Raw genomic sequence first — 19,412 nt, forward strand, 5'->3', positions numbered from 1 at the left:
AAGAGGTGCTGATAAATCAAGTTATATAGGGCTTCTTCACACGTATTTAGTACTAGCATATTCCTCCAAATGAGTTGAATAGTCCAGGGTGTAACTGCACATTATCTGATCACTATGAGAAGCAGGATAGGTAATTTCTCCTACGGAAGAGAGGGCTAAGTGTAAGAAAGATACAGGCACAAATTTCTCATGTAACTGCCAGAGCTTTGCTGGAGAAAAGTTGGATAAAATCAGGTATTTCCCCATTAGGCAGAACTGTGCCTTAGGCTCAGCCCTGGTCAGTATTCCAGTTCCCGTTACAAGAAAAACCTCAAAACATAAAGTAATCAGTTCAAAGCTCATAAATAAGCATATAGCAGCAGAGTCTCAGCATGGCATCAGCTGCATTTCCAGACCAGCTCCTTTTTCTTTTAAGGCAGGTATTTTTGTCCTTAACTCAAGGCAGCTTATTGGAGACTTGATCTGGATTTCTAGCCAGGTGGGCAGAGCACAAAGTAGGTGAGATACAGCAACCAGATGCACTGGGCAGGCTCTTTCTCTACCTGTCCTGCTGTCCACGGGTGGCATGACCCAGGAGTGTCCCGCCAGCCAGCGATGCTGTCAGCACAGGAGACACCCATGGCCTGAGGGTGCATGCTGCCAGGGACCCCATGGCATGGTCCTGTTTCTCCCTCACCACCATGCTAATCTGCACATGTGGGAAGGCAGAAATTCCTCATGCTGTGGTGGCAGATCAAACTGTGGGGTGAAATCTGCTCGTCGTGTCAAACATGAGAATTTTGTCATTTGCAGAACAGCTTTCTCCTCGCAGAGGTCAGTTGGTGCATGGGAAATCCTACAGGGTAAAGGGAGCTCCATTTCCTGACCCTGGTAGCTCCATAGACAGCAATGCCTGCTCCCAAGAGTGATTTTAAATTAGCAGGTATTAAAGGCTTATTTTTAGACTTGGTCAAATTAAAGACCATCTTGTTTAAATATATGTGCATAATATTATCTGTCACTGAGCTGAGCACTGCATTTTCCTCACAAAATATGTGGCTTGGATCTTGGTCTGTAAAAGTTAATGGAAAGGTTTCCCTGCCTTGACTGCAATTGATATTACCAGCCTATGATTTCTTAAAGATGAGAAAAAATTATTAGTGAACATTGTTGTGGAGAAAACAGATTGGTTAACTGTTCGCTCCACGTCAAAATGAAGAGTGCCCCATAGCTGTGTGTATTTAGGTAGTGAGGCACCACTACAGCGTACAGGAGATCACATAGCTCAGCCCCTATAATTACAGAAAAAAGTGTTGTTTATGTATATTTGCATGGCATTTCTTCAATATCAGCACTATTTGAAGGCACCCAATGGCTTGGAGAGCTTACATTTCTGCCAAAATTGAAGTCAAATAGTAAGTAAGGTTGGCAGGCTCAGACTTGATCTTCCCTTTCCGCAGCCCCTGTGAGCCTGCTCTCCTGTGTGTATCTTAAGGTGGGCAATAGCTCACAAGGGCAGCTCATTGTAGGCATGCCTATGCTGTTCATGGATGTCCACAGCACTGTCTGTTGCATATGCAGTACATATACCAGCATCACGCTGAGGTAGTATGTTGTGCCTTGCTGTTTAAGGTTGCAGAAGCACTTCTCCAATGTGATAAGCATTTTTTATTATTATTCTTTAACTCCTTTCTCTATATCTCCAGGATTTGTTCCCTGTGCCAAATCAAGTTTTAATGGATGGCTTACTGACCATGTATTGGTCAGTTAGATGTTATTTGAAGGGATACTGTAGAGACCATCACACTCGCAATGAACTCTCTAACTAAAACCCGTATCTAAGGTGACATTAACATCTACGTTGATGTTCCCTTCACAAGGCTACCACCTGCCACACAGTGAAGCAGAAATGATGGTTTTGTGACTGTAGTCCTGTGTACTGTTTATTTAACGCTTTTTCTAAGCGGCGTTTTAATATCGCTCCTACCAAGGTGAGAGTCAAATTTTGCAGACCAGGTGCCTACAGCCTCGCAGAGCAATGTTGCCATCTAGTGAGCAATTAAAAATGTGCAACGTGCATTTCTCCGTAGATACCCTTAGGGCACTATATCTTACCGTCATTACCTATTTAAAGGTGACAATCAGAATAAATTAATATTTCAGTTCTGTACTCATTTCAGTTCGTGTGACAAAACTTAGAACTTCTTCTGCTATTTTTTTAACTAATTATTTTTTTTCCCCTTTTCATGCACTCAAGAAGAGAACAGAGAATGGCAAGATTTAAAACTAATTTCACAGCATTGCTCAGTTAGGAAACACTTCAACTTCATAAAAAATGGACAGAAAAGTGGTGCAATAAATTAGAACATTATGATGCTGAAGCATTCTAGCTCAATTGATGCTGGAGTGAAGGGTGGTTTTTTATAATTGTAGATTCTGATTTTTAAAGCATATATTTAGCAATAAATTTAACCAATAAAATCAACAAATAATTTGGCAGAAACATTGGGCAAAATATAATATTTTTGAAAATATTATAGTTTTAGTTTTATCTTTTCCCACCTCCAAATTAGTAATCTCTTTATTTGTAAATTTAGAACAAAACCAGCCTAATTACAGATTTACATAAAGGCTTTAATGAGTTTATGTTGCCCAGCCTAGTAGTTTAAATGATCCAAATGTTCATAAATAACTGATTATGTTGTGGTCTTTTACTAAGTGCATATTTTAGCACTTACTGATTTAAGAAGACTTAGGGAAGGCAGAGTTTGTTTTATAAATCTTCATATAGATTTAAAAAATAAAGACTTTTCTAGAAGGTACTACATTTAAGCACCAGGTTTTTTACCTTGTGCTTTTCAAACCACTGAGCATCCACTGCCTCACAGTAACTGCAGTGGATGTTGGATCAGTGGCATGTTGGCTCTGGCAGTCCTATTTGACTACACTTAACACAAATTACAGCAGCTCAATAAGCACAATGCAATGTGCTTTTTTACTAACTCTAGTTCCAATTTATACAGTAAAGTAATTAATCTAAAACTATTTGAAAATGCAGTAGCCAGCCTGAAGTATACCAAAGACTGGGGTTTTCTTCAAATTATAAAGCTCTTTGGCTAATTCTGAAAGCAATTTGACTTGTCTTTCACTTAAGTCAATTCGTATCTGAAATGCAGGCCAACTAGTAACATCACAATAATTTTACCAGTAATGGCCATTGGCAGCATTCCTAGCTGAGGTTCAGTCATGCTACAGACCATGCACTATAGTGCTGCAGAAAATGCCATTTTATATATTGCCCTTTGTGTTTATTGTGAGGATAAGTGTTGCTTGCAAGTGGGAATACAGTCAGAAGTTATGTTCCTAGAGAGGTAAAGTTTAACTACTTCTGGTATATAATGCATGTTTTCAAGAAATAAAAATTTTCTACTGACTGTTTTTCTGCAGCACCCAAGAAAATTAGGTCTCATCTTAATTGTGGTTATGACTATTTGAACAATATAAGCAGCTGAATTAGGCAAATGAAATTAATAAAGTCAGTGTCATCTTATAACTGAGATTGAGGATGTTGAACATTTTGTGATCTTTTGTTCTGTTTTACTTACTTTTCAGAGTGTTTTACAAATGAATTAAAAAGATGCATTACATGGTATTAAAAACAAGCTTACATTTCTAAAGCATGATAATATAGTTCTTTAATGTGGGTACATTTCTAATCCATTAAAGCAAGTATATAAAATTCCTCCTTTTCTCAAAAGATATGAATATTTTCTTGCATAACCAAACTTGACAAAATATGTTCATTCTATTGAGAATCCAAAAAGCAGTTAGAAAGCAACCATTTGTAGCAGTCAAAATATGTAAAATACTATATCATACATCCCATATATTACCATATATCATAACAATCTTATCAAGAATAGCACTGTGCTGCGAATATTGTCAGTTTCGAAATCACACAAAAAGATCAATGTAAAGCTAATGGTATGACTGAGGCATGCTGTTGCTGCTGGTCCTAGGAATAACCATTCGGCTGATTCCCTGTTGTATGCTTCAGAGGAGCAATGTCAATAACAGAAGAAATGGTATCTGACTTTCTGAAAGAAACCCTCAGAAAGAGAAGGCCAGAGCTGGAGGGCTGGGACAGCTGGAGGGCTGGGACATGTGACGGGTGTTGTCTTGCAGGGTTGTGTCTCAGGCAAAACACACAAGGAGGCAAACATAGCACTGCGGATGAGAATCAAGAGGTCAAGGCAGTGATGATTTAGGAATCACTGTAGTACATGGAAGTGACATACTATCTGCAAAAATTCGTGTGGTTTGAATTAGTAGTGATATGTTGCTTACGTCCTCATATGAGCAACTCCTTTATCTCAGTGTCAATGCTTCCAGTTCTTAATGTTTGTATATGTTGTTTCTGGGCAGTCAGCACCAACAATATGCGTACTTATCTTGTGCTTTCTGAGCGCTTAATCTGGGGTCCATACTGTGTTTCTTTGTCATCCTGGACAACATTGTTTGACCCTTCTTTAATCCTCAAGCAGAAGGTAGCCAAGAGAAGCTTGGTTTTACAAATTGTTTTTCTTCCCAGTACACATGCAACATCCTAAGTTCGACTTCCCAAGGCCATAGCTCACTTAGTCACACTACGTGTCTCCTGTCTGGCAGATTTCATCACTCACTTCATGCTTTTCACTACTTTCCACCTTATTCTTGAGAACAATATAATTGTGCTTGTTATACAGTTTGTGATGTTGTTCGTGGCTCTATAGGTAATGGTGTCTTTCTTCAGTCCATTTAATTGTGGTACTTTATTTCACAGAACAATGACAATTATTTTATATAAGAGGGAAAAGATATGAAAAAAAGGTGGAGCAAAACACACAGGAGAGGAACATGGATGTGTTTAGTGGAAAAATGCAATGCAACAAGATGTAGGGCTCAGACAAGTGCTGAAACTGATTTATTAGAGCACAGTTTTTATAGTGCAGTAGTCTTGGGGGAATGAAAGTCACATGTAAATTGGAATAGTTAAAGCAAGATATTAAGGCATGGAGCACTGTCTTGTGTTCCTTTATGACTGCATGGACATTTTTTGTCTTGATCAGTGAAATCTCTGTCATTGCTTATGATAATCAAATTGTTTCACTGTCTGACACTATACACTGACACCACTTTGATCCAATTCAGTTGCCACACTACAGGAAAATAGAACCATCGTAGAATGTTTTATCAGTACTTTTTAAAGCATTTCTATACCTAGATTTCTTAAAATCTTTATAAAAAGCTAAATGTAAGGCTGTGACAGTGAAAGAAGTGCTAAAATGTATGTCTGATCTCTCCTAGCCTTTTGCAGACTATGGCAGGGCAAACCCTTCCAACCCTAGTTTAAAACCCTTGATATTCCAGTTGTTCCATGCATATTTCTAGGTTTCATAGTGAACAACGTCCACACCAAGCAATATTTGGTTAATTGTAATAAATGAAAACACATTCTTTTTTTCAGAACAGTCTCAATTTTAACATAAAGATCACTTTATGTAAGCTATGCTGGAAAAAGTTAGGAAACAGCTAATCTCAATGAATTTGTGATAATTATATGGTGCCTGTAGAGTCCATGTCCCGTAAGCTCTAGCTAATGCCTTGGTTAGTGCTTTTGCTGCTAGCTAAATGATTTCTAATTAGTACAAAATATACGTTTTTACTAAATTGGCTGAGACCCAGGAAAAGTATTATTAAGTGGAGACCTTTAAGCATTTACAAAGATCCTCCAGGATTTAAAAGAATTCTGGGTCCATCTTCTATGTTCCTCCAGATTAGGACTTCATTGAATTTTATCGTGAATTCTTGTAATTTATTAGCATTTTTTTGAAAGGCAAATGAAACACTGATTTATTTTGAAGAGAGAGAGAGCAAATACAGAATTCACACATATAACATTGCCTCAATGTGCAATCTGTTCCTGACAGTAAGCATTCAATAACTTGAACACAAGGGAGGGTTATTCCTGAACTAGATTCAAGCACTTCTAGTCTCATATGAGTGTTTAATGTTTCGTATCATCTTCCTAGGCTGCATATTGTGTAGTGTTACAAATTTATTAAACAAATGGAGCTTATGAAATTTGCTAATCTATAACAGGTTTTGAAAGGCAAATCTTTTGTACATTATGACACTGAGAATGCCAGGGACAGATGAAAAATGGGATGAGCTTTTTTGCAAACACTTTTTCCTAAAAGTGTTCCTGCTTTCTGCAAAAAAAAAGTTCAGACTTTTCAGCCAGTTCATTTTAAAAAATTGGAACCAATTATTCATGTTTCACAGCAACCACAAGACATACTTTCACTTTATTCTCTGTGTCACTGCCTTTACTACTGTCTAAGAATTTCTTGAGGTAATCTGTGTAATGAAACCAGTTTGCAAAACTTTTCATTTTGCAGTCATAATACCCCAGAAGAGTGGTGATCTGATACCCGGTTGGCATTATTCTGGGTCCTAGAATGGAGATTTTTATTTAGAATGTCTAGCTGGAGTTTTCATAGTTGTACAAACTACAGCCAAAGCAGTGGTGTTATTGCAGCTTTAATTCAAAGTGGATCCCTGCGAGAGCTCAAGTTAGGATATAAGCTGAGATGAGCTCTTAGCTACTCAACTGGATCCTAAGGGTAAGTGGCAAATTAAAAATTCATTATTCATTTTAATTGAGGATGATTATCAGTGTTTTAGGAGGCACACTTCAAAGTTCTTCAGTTCCCAGTGCAAAAGAAGGGAATGCTGAGAAAAACTAGAGTCTCTCCAGAGAAAAGAGAGACAAATGAAAGAACTAAAGAGCCTGTAGGAAACAGACACTGCCGAGTACTGTGGATAATTTCCACTTAACAGGCCAAATTCACAGCTGGTGAATGCTGGATGCAGTCCATGGAGTTATTGCACCCATCCCCACCAGCATTGTACGTGACCCCAAGTTGGAGTTTTTCCTCAGTATTGTAGTTTGAGATCTCTGAATATTACAAGGAAATGTTGGAAAAAGACAGGACTGATTCATCAGCTGATGATAGACCCCTGATCTGGGGTTATGCTGATTTATATTATCTAGGTTGCAATGTTCATTTTTTTGTATGTACTTAGGATTTAAGTAGCTCCTAACTCACTGGTGCAATACATGTTTGACCTATCATAACCTTTGGACAGTGCCTTTTGTGAGGTATCTACTGAAATCTAAAATAAGACATTACTGGGCGGGGCGGGGGGGGGAGAGAAGAAAGAGGGGGGGAGGAAAAAAAAACCCACACTCAAAAAAAAAGAAGAGCCCAGCAGAGTAGCCAAAATTGGAAACAGAAAAGGTCATTTGCTCTTCTGGAAGTTGTGAGCTGTAGTCCCAAGTTTGTGTGAGAGGTGTATAGCTCGTGCACTGTTGCCTTTCCCTTGCAGCATATGCTTTTGGCCTGTTCTGCTGATGGAACAGGGATTTTGCAGTTTTGCTGTCTGCCCAGTCCTCCTGTCAAGACCATCCAATACTTCTTTGCTAGCTACTGTCCAGCTTCAGTGAAGACAAGCAGCAGTCTGAGACACTTGGGTTCCCACAAGCTTTGGAAAAGAGGCTCCTCAGCAGATGAAGGAGACAGACAACCTTAGGGAAAGGCAGAAGCCATAACCCAAGCCCATGTTCACCCCAAAAGATGGTGGCTGTTGGCCAATGGGCCTGAGCAGACCGACCCCTCGTACACATTCATGGGGCCTCTTACTCAGCCAAACACGGGTTACGGGAGGTCAGAGAAGGAATGGCAAGCAATATTTGACGCGTCTGTAGGAAACCAGGAGGGGGTTGTTGCACTAATTGTGGTACAGCTTATGTCACTGTTTGCTGGGCCATCCTCACAGAATCAACTCTTTTTGTTCCCTCTGTAGTTTTAGGTAGGCCAGGCCAAATTTAAAAGCCATTTCTTTTGCTAAAACAGCATTGATCTCTCGTGGTTCTCCTCATCCGCTATCTTGTCTATGCCTTATGTTCCACATCTCATCCATTAGATGCTGCTTTTCCCTGATAGCTTCATTTAATTCTGTTAGCACCAGTGAGATCCCTCGTTACGCTTCAGGACAGTTCCCATCAATATTTGCACGTGGCCTCTTTTGGATATTGGCCTCAATAGTCTAATTTGTAACCGCCAAGCCACAAGCCCAGGAGCATATTCCGTAGATGTTTATTTATTTTGTTATCGTGTTCCCTTGCACGCTGTATAGCCTTTGGTTCACCCACCGTACGTGTACGTCTTTCTGTTACATTTTTGTTGCTCCCTCTAGCCATAGGCAGTGAGGCCATCTTGTCTGACAAGTTGTATGTCACAAACCATAAAATTACATACACGCACACAGCATTTTTTTCCAGAAACCCACAATTTTTTCTCTGAATGAGAACAAATCTTTTTGACAAATAATCCTTCAGCTTCCTGATGTACAATTTTCAGCTTCTTCTGGACATCTACTATTTGACTTTTTTTTTTTACACTGCTGCATTGTAAAATGCCAATTAATTTCTCTGCCCATCCAACTGGCACGTTTCAGGGCCCCACCAGCAGTACTGGAGCTGCTGTGGCAGGAAGGGCAGCGTTCCCACCCACTGCAGGGTGTGGAGGCCAGCCCAACCTCTCGGGTTTCTGCTCTCTGGACACAACAACCAACAATATCTAGGTTTACTTCTCACCCCTAAGAGTGGACAAGACTTTACAGCTACAATAGTGGGCTATTATAGAAAAATACTCAGATATATGCAGGCCAGAAATGAAATACAAGTGATCATTTCAGGATATATCTTGTTTGAGTATTTCTGATTTTTCAAGACCTCATACTGGTTACAACTATTGACTGTTTTCTTGCTTATGTTGTTTCTGGCTTATCTCTCTAGAAGCAAATATGTTTTTCTAGACTATTTTTCTTTTCTTCTCTTTTTAATGAAACAGCATTTGTACAAAAAGTGTCTGCTTTACATGAAAAATTTCAAGGTACTAATACTAAGAAATCTTCAAATTTAGAACCAAGATATCTAATGTAAATGCTTCCATATCACTGTGCATGCTGGAGTTCCGACACTGGGAACATGTTATTTTCTGTGAGCCATGTTTCCCAGGCAGAGTCAATCATCTGCCAGGGTATGCTATAGCTTTCACATTCCTTGTGGTATCATGTAGTAACAAGTGATCATGATGTGTGGTATGAGATATAGCCCTAATATAATAAAGCTAGTATATAGACAAAAGGGGAGGAGTGAAGCACCTAGTCTACATTTGTGTTTATATAATATGGCAGATAAGCTTTACAAACCCTGTGGTTTACAGCTGTACTTAATATAACAATGATGGTGTACAATCATGCAGGTTCAGTAATTCTTTCAGTTGGAATTATTCATTTTCACTCAACAGTTGCAGCATTTGGTCCTTATAAAATAAAATGTTGCAGACTTTGATTCTCATACCTGAGTGTCCAGCACCATGTCTTTTGTTTTTGTTTTCGTAAAGCAAACCTTGCAAACCTGCCGTAGCTTATTTAAAATGGAGGCTGACAACATTTCAAGCAGAAATGCAGTTCACATTGAGGTGACAAAAAATAGAGTTGTCTTTCATAGTCCTTGCAGCCCATCCAAACAGGATTCCCAGTTGTGTTCATGCAGCTTCCCAGTGTAAGGGGAGCCTTGAAATCTCCAGCTTAAGTTTTAAAATAAAAATAATAATAAAATAACGAAAGTCAAGTCTTGGTGGAGTAACCGTAGTGGACTCTTCCAGCCTGGAGAACAGGAGGGACATAGTGGTTGAGCATCACCCCAGCAGGGAGGGTACCTCCATAGGATTGAGGCCACAGCCTCTACATCAAGACAATAGCTCTCCTCTCGCTGTATGAAGGTGTTTGCTTTCTTTCTTCATTGTCCCTTTATTTTCAGTTCTGCTAAAAGAATTAATATCTGTTGAACTCAGGTGCCAGCAGTGCTTCAGAGCTGCCAGGTCTCACAGAAATGTATCATATTTTGGGTACAGCATAGTACCTGTGCCATGTGACAGGACAGGTTTACATTAGATGTCAGTACATTGTTCCCAGCGGGTTAGGAATTTCTTTCTGCATGGGATTTGCTGAGATGTGTACTGATTCCAACTTCATTAGTAAAAAGATGCTAAAATCTGAAAATGTCAGGAGAAAAGGCTATGATGTTTGAAACCCTTTAAGAGTGATGTTCTTTGCTCTACCTGCATTGGATCGTCTGTTGCTGGACCATCTTAGAAGCCAAGACAAGCTTATACTTTTACTTTTGCATCATGTCAGCTCTGCACACCCAGTGTATGCTGTATTTGTATGAAGACCCTTCCAGGGACCCCAGCATTGAGTGCAAGCAAGCAGCCTCTTCTGCTGCTTATGCTGAATGAGCAATCCCCTCTTCCCCTGAGACTCAGTGTACCCTTTCCTTCATACACTCAGACTTGCCTAGCCTGCAGTGCAAGAGTTTCAAGTCTGTCTTCCACCTGATTCCTCTTTGGATGTTTGCATTCGGAGCTGCTGCTTGCTGTGATTGCCCTAGGCCTTCACACATCTAAATGGGATTTAATGTCAGCTCAACATAAGCACAAGTACATAAGGAAAAGATGTATGGGGGTAAAACACAGGAAGCTACCCCTACAAAACCCTGAAGGTTTTTGTTAGCTCTTCAGTCCTAAGGTAAATGCATAAACGGTAGGAAAAGGAGTGGTGCTGAAGATCTTTGCAATAATGTAGAACTGTTAATCAAGTATGTTTTGAGGTCAGTGAAATGAAAAGATCTTATTTTCAGATTATTGGCATCAGGTCACCTTATCTGATTTGAAATCTGTCTGTGCAGTACTATTGCAGTGTTTGAGGTACGTATTGGTAGCACTTTCTTTATGTCAAAAGTGTGAAGAGTTCCATTTTGTAACAAATGGTGAGGCTAGAAGAGCTGGACTAGGAAGCACAAGAGAGCAAAAGACCATCCAGTGGGTTCAGAGAGCAAAATCCTTCACCTTTCAGGCTACAGAATTGTAATACAAGTTGAAAACATAGCTTCTTTCACTGGTGTTTTAGATACAAGACCTAAATGTTCCTCTGACCACACCTCAGTTTTGTCTGGTTAAATCCTTCCAGGAATATAAGTGACAAAACCTATTGCTTGAGCTTAACCTCTGCAATCTGGTTTACCATGGCTAAGGATGTTTCCAGAAAGATGATGTTGTTAAAACTGTACTTTAATTAGAAGAATATGGGGGTAAACATCTGAAATTTCTAGAAAAGGTGGGGTTTACTTGCTTTTCTTGGTTAAAGAAATGCAAATAAAACTTTATTGATCCTTTAAAAATAATCTGTTTAAATTCATTATCCCTTTATTCCAACATGCTCATTTATATGTAAGTTTTTTACTATAAAATGCAACAGCTTACCATCATGGGTTAAGACTTGCATCCAACCTTCCATTAAAGAACAATGGATAGATCCCTGTACTCACTAATAAGCACTTTCAGTTATCTTTATGCCTGAGTCAATTCTTCCACGAGGAAGCCTAAAGATAGTGTTGACCTTTAAAGGGATACCTGTAAAAATTGAATTGAGCAGGTTTTATTGTTCCTACAAAAACCTGGAACTCTTTTGTGTTTTCTTCAGCACCTTTCCACTGAGTCTCAGCTTATTAACTGTGACAGTAGCGCAGGCATCTCACCTTTAAATGACACTCCTACAGCAATGATTGCAGGGAGCATACACATGTTTACATTAATTCTTCAGCTTTCCTTCTTGCTGGTGTCTTTAAATTCAGTCAATATTTGGCCAAAGAAATAGTCTTATTTTGGGGCTCCAAGCACCAGATCCACCCACTGTACACAAACTGTTGAGGATGTGAACAAGTAAATAATGACATTCCTAGTTCTTTCTAGTCCCTGTGATCAGCTTTGGCTAATGCATTGTCAATGTCCTTTCCTTTTTTGACAAACATGTTTTCTGCGAAATGCTAGTTCTGCCACAAGGCATCAGTTCAGTTCTGTGACTTTGACTTTGTTCCATTGTTAAAAAGGTATTCAGCCTAAGCAATGTCTTCAGGCTGAAGCACTGAGCTTCATTAGACGTATAGGTCTCCAAGCTGCAAAATAAGAAATCATCACATTTCTACAGAGTGCTTTATTAAGACATTTGAACTTCCAGTGCTAATGAATTCATGTTGGAAGTTTTTGTGAAAATCTTTGTAATAGGCTCAAGTGGCTTAAAGGGCAAAGATCTACTTTAAAATACTTCCCTGAGAAGTTTATTCTTGGTTTCAGTGGGATCTCAGGCCAGCACTGAATGCTTCCCTTCCCCTTTGCATCCTGCATTCCATGTTATGCAGTATTTTCTAAGGCTGCAATTTCAGAATAACTTTAAGGTAACTTAATACTGTATGAGACCTATTCCCCCATCTCTCCTTCTAAAACCCAGGATACTAGTTCTAGCTTTCACCTCTTGCTAGCACCAGTCTTTATGCTCATGTTCATTGAGCTAAATCAGAAATTGATCCAACTGAAAATTAACCTTAGAAGAAAAGAGATCTGTGTCCTGTTTTTCAGATATGAGCCACCCCAAGGTAATGCAAATGCCTATGTCAGGACTGAGCAGGCAGAGCTGGGCAGCTGCACAGGCTTGGGGCAGGCAGAAGTGATCAAGTAACCAGGATCTCCAAACAACATTTATTTAAACATGGCGGGGGGGAGGGGGGGTGGAATACAGAAGGAAAGACTCTGAATAGCTTCACAAGTTTCATTGTTATTTTAATGTACAGATTCACTATTTATCAAGCACCATTTGGCTTTGGGTTGAATACTGAAACATTTTGCTACTGTCATCTTCAGAAATAAAAAAAAAAAATAGAAAGGTAGCATTGGAAAGAAACATTTTTAAAAAAATCTGCATTTTCCAACACCTTCAATGTTTTCAACATTTTACTATTGCAAATCACTGTTCACTGTTTCATGCAAGCTGTTTTTTATTCTCCTCTTCACAGATCGAATTGCACAGAATATCATTAAATCTCATTTGGAGACATGTCAATATACATTGGAGGAACTACACCAGCTAGCGTGGCAGACCCACACATACGAAGAAATTAAGGTTTACCAGAGCAAGGTACAATCCTGTAATATGCTGCTTCTGTTCCTTATGGTTTGAAATTGTTAACACTGTAATGTATTTGGCCAGGTTATGCTGATGAGTTTCATGCAGGTGAAAATAAGCTTTTAAATATCTTTGAGGAGCTGGTTACTGGAAGCAAAGGAGTGGCGCTTCATAAAAAGAAGCAGCAGGTTTTTTTCCAGCATGTTGGGATGTTTGCTAATATTGAAGCTTAGGGATGGTTATGGAATCCAGCTTTCCATGTTTTGCTTGTTATCACAGGACTTTTTTTTCCTTATAATTTGGAAAGCACATCACCTTTTTATGTGAATAACAAATATCTGTCACTTATATACAATAGATAACAAACTGAAAGTACTCCTTAAATTGAAGTTGTTCAAAACTGGGTAGAGAAATGATCTCATTACACTATATTTTTGTTCTACCTCTGTGATTCTCAGGTCAAGTTCACACTATGGCACCTCTTCAGATGTAGTCCAGTCAATAGAAATCTTTGTGCCTCTTGCACTGGCATCACTAGCAGTGATTCTTCAGTCAGATTTCATTTGGCACATTAGCTGATCATGTAAGAGACAGAAGAGACTCCAGTTTGTTCTTTGAAAGTTGAGGGGCTATGCAGTACTAGCAAGAATAAAAACACACTACAGCTTGTAGAGCTGTGCCATGCAAACCAAGAGCATCCATTTCCTTGTGTGTGCAAGGAAAATAATTATCAAGGAGATGAAATTTTGATGCAATCGGTGTTCAGATTGCAATGATACTTCAATTATATATTATTTTAAGTTTCAAACTAGCAAAAATATCCTGTTGGATAACTTAATAGCACTGTGCCACTTCTTCCCTAAGAGTACTCTGGGACGTTTGCATTGTTTGTGCCACTGTTTGTCCGTCTTGCACAAAAGCTGACATTAGAATCACATTTTAACACTGACCAATGTATTCTCCCCCTTTGAAGAGGCAATGCCAGAGTTCAGATCACTGGGGCAATCAGCTTGTGAAAACAGCCTTCTAATGAAGTGTCAGGTACCTTGAGAAGCAGAGATGCTGCTAGCTCTCCTGGGGATGGGGGCAGAATCTGAGAAGTGCGCCTTTCTGCAAGGCCACCTGAAACGCTTAATGCACTGATGAACCCACTTGCTCACTGCTTTGCTTTTCCATCTGTGTTTTCCCGGAAGACCAGAGAAGCTCTGTGGCAGCAGTGTGCCATTCAGATCACCCACGCTATCCAGTACGTGGTGGAGTTCGCGAAACGCATAACAGGCTTCATGGAGCTCTGCCAGAATGACCAAATTCTCCTCCTTAAGTCAGGTGGGTAAACGCCAGAGGCTTGAGACTGGTTTAGCACCGTGCATTTGAAATGTGCTCTGCTGTTTTGTTCTGCAAATCATTTTAATTTTGAAAGAGCCTTTATTTCAGTCTGTTTCATTAACTACATTAACCCTTCCGTATTTTTCCACATTAATCATGTTACTGCCTTCTGATCCCCTTCCCTCTACAGTCAATTGTGGTTATTAAGTACCTTTACGCACACAATTGTTGCAGAAACTGCAGTCTCCAACCTGACATGTGGTGGAAGGACCCTGCGATTTGAGCTGGTCGAATCAGTCATCTGCCACCCTGTAAAATCCCCACTTGTCATTAGTCAAATGAACGCAGGCTCACCGGGGCCTGCCTCTGTGGTCATCTCTAATCTTTTTAATGAGACTACAGAAATACCCTCCAGCCAGTGCACAGGAGGGAAAATCCCTGCTGGCGCCAGTTGGTTTCAGAATAAATGAGAGCAGATTACGGTGGTATGCTCCGGCCGCGCTCTCTGTGTGTGCCTGGGTGTGCACGTGTGTGCATAAGGGCAAGGGGGAAAAGGGTTTCCTTCCCTGTCACGGGACTCGGTAATTTCTGTCCTCCGGAAGAATCATGACAAGATTTATCGTGACTATGTAGTAACACTGCCAAACCAGGAGGACAAAATGGTATAACCAAGTGAATCACAACAGGTAATTAACTGCATTTACCCTGTCATATCAGTTTCTTGCTTCCTCCATGTGTAAAGGGCAGGATGCTGTGTGAAGCGGCTTGTTAAAGCACAAGAAGTGCTTCATATTTCCAGGGAGAGCTCTTCATTAAGGCTGAAAGCTGGTGTGATCCAGCACTGTACATAGAGGGCTGTGGCTCACTGTGGGGCTGCACTGAGACTGTGGGCACAGGTGCAAAGGGAAGCGGTACAGAGACCCTGGGAACACACAGGCAATGCCCTGGAAAAACAGAGTCATAGCATGAGAACTGATGTTTTAAAGCTCATACTAATTCCAAAAATTCTGCAGAGGTAGATGTAGATGCTGAAGTAAATTTCTTCATTTGGCTGGCAAAACTAACAACACAACTGCACCTCCAGCAAAAGATACAGTTATATTTGACTGTACTGTTGGAGAACTCTGTTCAGGTTCAGCATGTATAAATATGTCTGGTTTTATTTTCTGTTTTTCTGTTAATGCTGAGCAGGAGTTAGTAAATCAGGACTTTTCACTCAAAAGCATGACTGCAAAAGAATCCTCAGATGCAGAGTTCCTCTTACAGGGGATTTGGATTTAGTTAAGGGATGCTTAAAATTTTTCCCTTCATTTTCCCAAACTGTATATCTTTACAGTTAAGAAATAATAGGGAAAGATAAGTAAAAAAAAAAAAAAAAAAAAAAAAAAAAGGGTTCTTTGGCTATTCCCCAACCTCAAAGGAAAAACAAGGGAAACAAAGTAAAACCCAATTTAGGGGTGTTCTTGACAGTACTTTAAGTTTTATGTTCTCTCTAAAAACACTTTGTGGTATTCTCCCCCTCCAGGCAAATGAAGCTGGGATTTATATAGGTATTGAATTAAGCTGCTTTTTAATAAAAGATGGTTAGTTATTAAAAAGGAGTTTCAATAAATGCCTAATTTAGAGAAAAAAAAAAAAAACCAAACATTTTAAATGAAAAATATTTGCCCAGGTGTAAATTCAGGTTACGTCCAGACTTCCAATTTGCTGCAATGGGGGGAAAACCAATCTAAAGAAAAGGTGGTTAAACTGGATGAGAAATTACCTCTTTCTATAGTCAAAGCAGACAGAAATATTTTTTCTCTCATTCAGAGATATATCATCTAGATACCTTCAAAGAGTGTCTGTCCCTGCCAGTGTTTCTAATGACTGATGTCTTCCTAAATATTTTTTTTTAATTTCCTATATTCTGATGTTTTGCAGTAATGTGTGGCACTTTTGCTCTTTTTTGTGTCTGTCAGGCTGCTTGGAAGTGGTTTTGGTGAGAATGTGCCGTGCCTTCAACCCACTCAACAATACTGTTCTGTTTGAAGGAAAGTATGGAGGGATGCAAATGTTTAAAGCCTTGGGTATGTTGGTCTTCTTCTTTTCAACCAATTACATTAAGCCACATAGTGACAGATTTGTCTTTCTGAAAATAGTGACCTACAATGAAAATCTCCAGTAAATGTTGAATCCCCAAACCTCCAAATCTCTAGGCTGGAATTAAAAAATAAAAAAGGTAACTCCACTAGCTGCTAGCAATGATAGGTGTTTTTCTCTAATAAAAAAGATCAACATAAGGGTTTTTCAGATAGACTTCTTACTCTGCCATCTGAAGTTTTGATAAAACGTGAGTGTATGGCAGGAGCCAAGTAGTTTATCTTCATAGATAGTTACGCTTGATATAGCAAATCAGTCCCATTAATTGTATCCTGCAGAAGGCAGTTTTAGCCCCAGCAACAAATGGACTAAAACAATGAACTACTACAAAATACAGATGACAATTTATCTAAAATACTGTTTTGCGTAAAACTTTTAAGCTTATTTAGATTCATGTATTGAAACAATTTCTGCATTTCTCAACATGATATTGAATGCTACCTGAAATGTTAATAGCTAAATGGATGTCTTTTGCCCATCCATGAGACTGATAAATTATCAGAAATTTATTCAAGACCAAACTCAGAGAGACATATTTGCTTCAAATGTATATATTTATCACATCAGTATATATTTTTCTTATTTGCATATAGATAAATGTAACACTACTTTACAAGTTTCAAGCATTTATGAATGTTCATTAGTTGATTTATTTTGGTGTTTATGATGTTTTCACAGGTTTTTATAAATATTTGTAGTGTTAATTAATAAAATTATATGTGTGAAAGTTATTTAGGACTGGTCATTCATAACTCTTAGATTTAATATCTGTTTAGAAATAGCATTTCTTTCCATATTGGGAAAAGAAAACCCTCTTCTAAGATGTCTGTGCAATTTTTGTACAGGTCATGCCCCCAATTCTTGATAATTTTTGTGCTTCAATGGATGTTTTAGTGATACATATTCGGGCTAGGTGGAATTTTAATAGTTGATGAAAGGCACTTGTTTTGGCAGTACAGACATTGACTCACAACTTTTTTTTGACACCAAAACAATCCACTTTTCATGGCAGGTTAAAGAACTGATAAATTTCTAGCATTGATTTTGTCCTCTGTGGTCTGCAGGTTCTGATGATCTGGTGAATGAAGCATTTGACTTTGCAAAGAATTTATGTTCCTTACAGCTGACTGAGGAGGAGATTGCCTTGTTTTCATCTGCTGTTCTGATATCACCAGGTAATTTTTCATTCTGAACACCACAATGATTTTTTTTTTCTTCCCTGTCCACCAGCTGTTTAAAATGCATTAAGCAACATTAAGCAATGTATGAATTACCCAAATATACCTCACTCTCTTTTTGGTAGATTGTCAGCAGTTACACATACTGGAAAGAGATCTAAAGTGTGGGGGTAATGGACAAGCATTGCAAGCTTGTCCAGACCATGTACATTGTCCATTGCAAGCGTTCCTCCAGACCATGTACAGAGAAGCCTGGTGCTCAAGGAGGTGCATATTCCTCCTCGCATTTTCAGGGAGCTCAAACCTCACAGCCTTGAGCAGATTATATAGTCCCTAACTATGATGGGCTTTTTTCTGTGGGTATAAGAACATGAGCAGTAAAAATCTGTATGAGGTTCTGTCTGAATTTAGCTGCAGGTGAGAGGTGGTGATTCCAGGGGCAACATGCTCTTTTTCATGTATTCATATATCATAGCTCTGCACAGGCAAGCGTGCATTCAGTGAGTCCTGGCTGTCTGACTGCAGAAAAGAGCTTTTTGTGATTGAGTTGACTCAAAAGGTGGATCTGCTAGATAAGCTCACAGTTTACTGTGGGATTTTTAAACATGCCTCATGGGAGGTGGAATCCCAGTTCCCACTAAGAGTAACCTCTTGAAAGGCCTTTACAAAAAAAATCCCACCATTAATTATTTTTCCAGCCTGTTCTGCTAAAGACTTCCTCTAGGTCGCTTTGCCCTTTTGCACATCTGTGGTGGAGATTATGTTAGGCAGAATTAGACTAGCACAGATGGTGTCAACATGTTTATTCTCATCATTAATGACACCTACTGAAAGGACTCTGCTCCTTTTATTTTCCCTTTGAGCAGTTCTTGCGATCATCTGCTTAGAAGTGAAATGGTTGAGCTGGTGGTTCTTCATGGTGTTAGGCCAGGATCTTCCAGAGACGACCCTCTAAGCAGCCACCTTTTCCATCTCAGAGATGCCCCAGCTGCGCGCAGGGGCAAGAGTTGCCTAGGCACTGTCTCCCAGATGCCCTGACTTCTTCTGGGACAGGGTATCTGCAGTGTCCCAATGGGTCCCTGTCCATCAGCCTTCCCTCAGTCTGAAAAGACTAAAGTTGTGAGCATGACAGAGATGTGCAACCAGTGCTCACTCCTGGACAGCATTAGTGGCCTGTTCAGCAGACTGACTCAGTGCAAAGCTGAAGACAACTTGGAAATTTGTTTGGGATCTGGGCTGTGAAGTTCTTCAGTAAGATGTTAACAGAAACTGCAGAAGATTGTTTCACTGTTTCCAGCGGACTTCACATTATGAAGCCAAGGTGAGCAGGAAGAAGGTGGTAGGAACCTTGTAAGTAGGATCTGTATTTCTGTTTTTTAACAACTTCAGGGTTTTTTTACTCTTCAGGTTTTTTTCTTACAGTTAGGAACAGGAAAAGTAGGAGTTAGCTGAACTGACAGAAACAATTAGAGCATTTCAAAGCTGACTTCAAAGCACTTTAGATCAGATAGAGGCATCTCATCTGTAGGGAGAAAGAAAATTCAGTTATGTAATTTCTAGCCAAATTGAAAGGAAGTCATATTTCTGTTTCCCAGGTAGTCTTGGAAAGAAGAACTAGTTATAGCTCTATTCAACAACAACTGATCACTGAAAGCTTCT

At 39.4% G+C, this 19,412-nt stretch overlaps 1 protein-coding gene across 1 annotated transcript in view; it reads left to right on the forward strand.

Moving 5' to 3' along the window:
* Positions 1 to 19,412, forward strand: part of RORB (RAR related orphan receptor B) — a 137,079-nt gene that overhangs the window by 112,280 nt on the left and 5,387 nt on the right. The window contains exons 5-8 of the mRNA XM_075739700.1: positions 12,998 to 13,119; positions 14,301 to 14,433; positions 16,395 to 16,502; positions 17,640 to 17,750. Coding sequence (XP_075595815.1) covers positions 12,998 to 13,119; positions 14,301 to 14,433; positions 16,395 to 16,502; positions 17,640 to 17,750 — 474 coding nt within the window. The remainder of the gene's footprint in view (positions 1 to 12,997; positions 13,120 to 14,300; positions 14,434 to 16,394; positions 16,503 to 17,639; positions 17,751 to 19,412) is intronic.

Source organism: Balearica regulorum, chromosome Z, assembly GCF_011004875.1.
Source record: "Balearica regulorum gibbericeps isolate bBalReg1 chromosome Z, bBalReg1.pri, whole genome shotgun sequence".
Classification (NCBI taxonomy): Eukaryota; Metazoa; Chordata; class Aves; order Gruiformes; family Gruidae; genus Balearica; species Balearica regulorum.